The 6,822-nt window shown below is 33.0% G+C and overlaps 1 protein-coding gene across 2 annotated transcripts; it reads right to left on the reverse strand.

The window, feature by feature from the left end:
• Positions 1-244: 244 nt before the first annotated feature.
• LOC133290277 (heterogeneous nuclear ribonucleoprotein 1-like) lies at positions 245-4,479 on the reverse strand. Of its 2 annotated transcripts, none has more exons than XM_061488350.1 (4): positions 4,361-4,479; positions 3,552-3,807; positions 1,326-2,520; positions 245-846 (listed from the first exon to the last, which is right to left on the reverse strand). In XM_061488350.1, exons 2-4 carry the CDS (start codon positions 3,771-3,773, stop codon positions 833-835), a joined length of 1,431 nt encoding a protein of 476 aa, XP_061344334.1. In that variant the 5' UTR covers positions 3,774-3,807; positions 4,361-4,479; the 3' UTR covers positions 245-832. The 2 variants fall into 2 exon arrangements, with proteins under 2 accessions (XP_061344334.1, XP_061344335.1); XM_061488351.1 differs by having other exon boundaries at positions 3,552-3,774; positions 4,361-4,475.
• Between the last annotated feature and the right edge of the window lie 2,343 nt (positions 4,480-6,822).

A 6,822-nucleotide genomic window follows, 5' to 3' on the forward strand; every position in this document is an offset into this window, starting at 1 on the left:
AAAAAAGAAAAAAAAAATCCCTCTCAGGAAACTAATGCATACCAATATACCATTTCAATGATGATGGAATCATTTTAATTTTAAAAATATAAGAACACATTCAAGATATTGTCTAAATAGAAATGTCATCTTGGATCAATTCCAAAGACACTATTATAGGAAAGGAATAATTATTTTAACATATCTGTCAAGTTGGAATAAAAGCAGAAGATCAATCATATACAATTCATAAATGAAGCCTATACCAGCACAAGAAAAAAAAAATTGTATTGTGTAGAAGATGAGTCAGCTATTATTTTATGGATCCTAGATGACCATCCAATGATAATATCAGAGAGAAATCAACCATGTATCTCTCAACACTCAACAGACTGAAAAAGCAAAATACTGAAAAGGAGATAAATAGAAGATACTGGCCAAGACAGGCAACATGGTCCAACTCTACTGCCAGAAGAGGGGGCAAGGAAGAATAGTTTAAAAAGGGGAAAAATAACAAAAAAAGAAAGGGAAGCTATGCTTGTTTTGTATATTGCTCTGTCATTGGAAGTGTTCATCATATGACATTTCTGACAAACTCCATAACCTGATTATAAGTCTCTTAATCCCAAAGAAAGAAAACCTATATTCCACTCAAGCTTAACCTTTAAAGTAAAGCCCTTGTAAGTGCTATGTATTCGGAAGTTATTCAACACAGCCAAACCAACTATCTCTAATGAAATTTTAGAAGCACTGAAGTTTCTCGAAAAAATAAAATTTATGCTTTCCACATTCATCCACCTTCTGCACTAGACATACTTCACTGAAACATCAGAGCATTCATGGCATAACCTTCCTAGGCAGCAATTCCTGAAACAAAACATGTCCAAAATCATATTAATACATGCAAGCTTTGTATTGCCATAATTTCTGATTCAAATAAAAGAACATATGTAATTAATCACACATACAGTAAATTAATTGGAAATGAAAGGGAGTAAGCAATAATAGTCAATTACAATTTGAATTCTAGACTCCATAATATCTCATTTCCCCAACCATCCCATGTTCTAATGAAACTAGTAAATTCACTAGGATCACAATATATCTATACATATATATATGCTAGAATCACTGACAAGACCCTAGAGGACACAACCACAATCTGTGAGGTGAATATATAACAAAGAATCTTCTTTTATTATAATGTTAATGTTTTGAGCTTTAATCACATTTCAAAACTAAGCATGAATTAATTCAGATATACCAAGGTATGTACAGAACTTAAACAATGATGAATTTTTTTATTTTCAAATGTAATAAAAGAGAAACACATTCCATATTTCTACCTCTATTTGATTGTCTAGTGGCAACAGTATAAGCCCCAATGTGACCAGCAGAGCTTTTGCTCATTAAATCTGAAACAGCATTTTCAAGATCAAAACTAAGAGAGCCAGAATCCTCCAGTTCTGAAGTTGATGATCTCCAAGCATGGTCCCAATAAAATGACCCAGCTTCATAAGTATCTTTGTATGCCTCATCATAACTGCCATTTGATAAAGCGAATGATGAAGCTGATGCAATAATGCTGTCATTGCTTTTTCCATAACCTATGGTTTTTGACCCCAAAATCACATCTCCAGACCTATAATTAAGATTGCCCTTACCATATCCAGAGCCAATAGTTCCAGCTTGATCAATACCAAGGGAGGAACTCCAAAGTGATCCAATAGTACCTAAAGAACCCATACTTGAATTTTCACTTCCATAACCAGCAAAACCATCAGAGCTTGTAGGGTTAGTAACATAGTTGAGATTCCTATTCCCCCACAAATTCTGACTTATTGAACTTATGGTTGAATTGTTGCCAGCGTTTGTACCAGCATACCTCATGGCATTATTGTACCTGCTCGGACTTCCACTATACGAATAGTTCAATGCCCGTTCTATGACAAAGTTAGATGGAAAGTTTGCATTTTCATTTTGGCTCAATGGTGGCTCAAAATTGAGTCCTGTACCATAACTAGGACTCAAAAGAGGATATCCACTACGGCCAACAGCAACAGGACTCAATCTAGCATCTATTCTAAGCCCTCCAACCAGGCTTGGATTATAACCTGGAATGCAACCATTAGGAAAGCTACTAACTCTACTTATACCATAACTATATCCACCTAACTGGCCTCTGCTTGGACCTGGAGATAATTCCTTTGGAACAGCCCTCTTAACCTCAACCATTTTACCATTCAATTCATGAAAGGTATTGCATAGCACTTTATCAACTCCTTCCTCAGAATCATACGTGATGAATCCAAAACCTCTAGGCCTTTGGGTGTTATGGTCATACATCACGACAACATCTGTAATTGTTCCAAATTGATCAAAGTACTTCTTAAAGTCACTCTCAGTAACTGTGGATGCTAGACCTCCAACAAATATCTTCTTAGTGCGTGTAGGAGCAGGACCAGGCGACCCATGAGTGCTACTGTTGCTTCTGTTCAGAACATTCAGATCATCTCTGGGGACAGCCTTTTTTGCTTCAACCTGCATGTGGAATGCATGACAAGAAAACTCAATTTAACACCTTCTTTGACTAAATTATAAATATGCGGGGCACTATAGAAATAATACTCTATGATAGAGAAATATCACTGGTCAGGAGTTGGAGTAAAAGGATTTTGTTGTGTTAGGAAGACACAAATTATTCATTAAAAACTTGGACTATTAGAGAATTGAGACTCAAATTATATGCTTCTTCTTCATATTCATCCCTACCCCACAAAAAAGAAGCTAACAGGCTACTTCATATTAATCCATATGCTTCTGACTCACTGTCTGCTTTCCTCACATCTATATACCCCACTATATTCGCGCTAAAATTTCTCACAAAATGATTCAACAGCTCAAATATATGGTGACCTTTGACTAGGAATAACACGGAAAGCATATCTTCAATGAAGATTTTGCTGTAGCTATCAGCCTACAAAAACATAACATAAATAACACTCAACCCCTTCCCCAGTCCAAATGCTACACAGCACGCATTTTCCAATACAATATTTGATTTGGCATTGCTAGTGTAGCAGGTCTGAATTTCTTACTACACTGGCTCTTGTAACTGTGATATTGTGTTCTTAAAGCAAGAAGTGCCATATAATTCCATAACATCTTCTAGCATCAATTATTTTTCTCTAACACATTTGTCTAGTCATTGCAATCATGCCAACTATGGTTTGGAATTGCCTCAATGATTAAAAACATTTCAACTTGCATCACCATGAACACATTATATTGAATCTCATTCATATATTTAATGCTCAAATTGTATCATGCAAGCAAACCATAACTTTGAAAACTAATAAAATTTCTACCTTCCTGAATCAATATTGCATTTAGAATCTCTTATTCTAAAACTGAAGTTGCATCCTAATGCACGAAAGATTACAATAAAATGCAACTTAATCTTCTAATGAAATAATAAATTCACCTGCATCAATCTATTTTATTGGGGGAGGGTGCATCTTGATACATCTCCAAAGCAATATAAATATATAAACAGAGATGGGAAAACTTACAGTTCTACCATCTATGACATGCTTTTCCATAACAACTTGCTCAGCAACAGAAGGATCAGCAAAAACAATGAATCCGAAACCACGGGCACGCCCGGTGTTGCGATCCTTCATTATCACAGCTTCTACTACATCTCCAAAATTCTGGAAATATTGTCTGAGTCGGTCTTCATTTGTGTCCCAGGAAATCCCGCCAATGAAAAGTTTGCCAGGGTCCATTTCCATTCTGCACTTCCCCTCCCTCCAATCAATTCTATTTCTAACCATAAGTTACATAAAAAAATGAATCTTAAAAATGCATAGTTCTTCTCCAACAACGATTGAAAGTATACCAAACGTAGAAACAACAAACAAACAAACAAACAAACAAACAAACAAATATATATATATATATATATATATATATATATATATATATATATATATATATATATGATCCAGTCAGTAACTCTTATAATCTCTGTATAAAAACAAAACCTCTATTGGTTTCCCAACTGGTGAGAGAATGTAAAATTCAATGAAACAACAAGCATCAAACACGTAACATAGTAATGCTGATTGAACCACGGAGATATAAAACATGCAGAAAACTAAATCTACCTTTTTCAGATAATTTTACAAAAAAAACGAGGATGTTCTAGACGTCAGATAAGAGACAATTGTAATAGGATGGGAGCTTTCATGAATCCAAAGAGGATCAACCCGTAATCCAAAATTGCAAAAAGCATCCAACTTCAACAAGGAAAGAGTTCAACACCAAAGTCCAAAAACCATGTGAGATGAAAAGCAAAGCATTAGGAGAGAAAGCTTACCAAATGAAGACAACCCAGATGAGAAATAGATGAAATCTAAGATCAGAAAGAAGACATAATAAGCAGAGAGAGGGCGAGAGGCCCTCTTTTTTCCTTTGTTTCTTTTGTTTTACAATTACGGTTGATTCAAGCAGATAAATATATATATATATATATATATATATAATGAACGAAAGCTCTGTATCACACAGCTCAAAAGCAACAGATATGTATGGGGAAAAAAAAAAGAATTTGGATCAGGATATATATTTATATATTATAATTATCTATAGATTTTTATATTTATTTAGAGAGAGAGAGAGAGAGAGAGATTTATCTGTCTATCCTCTTTGTAAGAAAGTTACACAAAGGGAGAGAAGACGGTGACTGTCCATTGGCCATTTCCCAAGTTTGTTTTTTTATTTCAGACAGAAAAAATATAAAAAAGAAAAAAGAAAAATTGTTTTACCCTTTTCTTTCTTTTTAAGAAAAAGATTGTCTTGAACACCCTATTATTTTGGGATAATTCTCCGATGGCTTTAGTGAATATAAAGTGACTGGATGTAAAATTTGATCTCGCGGGAGAACACCATTATAATATTTTGTGCATTATGTTCTCGCGGGAGAACTTAGTGAACTGGACCATCCGGTCACTTTATTTTCATTTTTTCCTTCTCCAATACCCATTGAACAAAAAATAAAAATAAAAAAACAATATAAATACATTCTTGGGAGCTTCTTGTTAATGTGAAGTTCCTTGCTATATTGTCGAATTCCAAATAGTATCTGCTTCAAATGATTTATTATATAGGCTTAGCAATAATTTAGTGTCCAGTCAAAAAAAAATAAAAAAAGTCAGCGTTTAATAGTTTGTTTTAAATCTCTATTACTTAATGCAAATGAGGTATACAGAGATTCTGTTACCTTTGCTTGAGGTCAAAGAAACCAAAAATTAGATGAACTAGACGATGGTGATATGATGTAATAATATAATGGACAATAAGATTATGATAAATTGGGTTATTTTGGGAATGTCATGAATTTCGAGGTGAACCGGCAAAATCAAGCGGCTAGCTAGGTGGAATGGGCACAAATATTAATATAAAAATGAGTGGTTGCTATACAAAAACACCTTTATATCAACTTTTAAATAAAAAAAAAAAAAATAAGTAGGGTTGTGACTTGTGTGCGAATGACAGAAAGGATTGCTTGTGCACCCACTCATCCGAAGAATAACAACAGGTAGATGGAGCAAAAACATATATGTGCATACATAATGCATTCATTAGCATAACCTTATCGCTTTACAATGTGATCACCACATCATCTGATATTATCTTTCTCGTTTTTGTTTATTCACTTTATTTTATTTTATTTTCCAGTGTCAATAGAGTTAATTTGTCTCTGATTTTTAATTTATCCATCATTAATCTCGTAACAAATTAAAGATAAGAATTCTTAACATCGGATGCCAATCAGACAAATAAATGTGCAATGCAACTTGCGTAGATTAATATACCTTATCACTCTATCGTGATAAAATATAAAAGAGGTTTTCTTGAATGGTGGACAGAACTCATAAATTTTGAGCAATGAAGCAAAAGCAAGTACGATATCTACCCGTTGATATCAGAAAAAAATAATATGACAAAATTAACTCATTTATCTATAGTATAGGGCAATTCTTACCTTAAAAATAAAAATAAAAATTCTCAAGGGCAATGAGGGCTGAAATGCTCAATTATTATTATGGTAAGAAAAAAATTTAATCGTGGGAGAGTTTTGTCATGTTCTTCCCCACTCGAGCGGATTTATTAATTAATCAATGAATAAGTGAAAATTTAAAAATAAAATAAAGCTGGGTAGTTCTCCTAATTATGGTAATAATATAGCGAGAATTTTCTATTTCGACACTTGTTTTATTTCTTTTAACTAAAGGTGTAGATGAGTGAGCGATTTATTATGTGCTTACGACCAAGGAAGCATCGACATATTATTTTGTACAAAAAATGCTTGTCGGATACTGACACGTTCTGACTTACCATCAATATGCTCTGACATGTTCCGACACGCGCTCAACGTTAATGCAGATTCAATTTTTATTTTATTTTATTTTTTTAACTAAACATGAAAAATTAATTTATAAATCAAATATTTTCTGTTATGGAATTTGACATGGAAAATTAATAAGGAATGAAAAATTAATTTTGTTTTATGTTTATGTTATGAAATTTGAATATTTGATTGGTTGTATGAATTATTATAAGCTGCTATATGTATTAAATGTAAACTATATTATATATATATATATTAAAAATATTATTTAATATCAAAATATATTTTAACGTGTCAAAATTTAATATTTTTTAAAATTAACGTGTCGAAGTATCGTGTCGTGTTCCGTGACAATCTCAGTGCAACATTGCTTAGGACTTGGCCTATATCAAGTCAGGTCTGACTTAATATATTCAATTGAACAGATC

Source organism: Gastrolobium bilobum, unplaced genomic scaffold (assembly GCF_033153095.1).
Source record: "Gastrolobium bilobum isolate Gb01-03AN ecotype WA unplaced genomic scaffold, APGP_CSIRO_Gbil_v1 utg1595, whole genome shotgun sequence".
Classification (NCBI taxonomy): Eukaryota; Viridiplantae; Streptophyta; class Magnoliopsida; order Fabales; family Fabaceae; genus Gastrolobium; species Gastrolobium bilobum.

What these genes read in the sequence shown, in the direction of transcription:
- LOC133290277 (XM_061488350.1), bottom strand. Translation starts at nt 3,773, where the DNA reads ATGGAAATGGACCCTGGCAAACTTTTCATTGGCGGGATTTCCTGGGAC. An exon ending in ATGTCATAGATGGTAGAACT is followed by an intron (nt 2,521 to 3,551) that starts GTAAGTTTTCCC and finishes TTCCACATGCAG; the next exon opens with GTTGAAGCAAAAAAGGCTGT.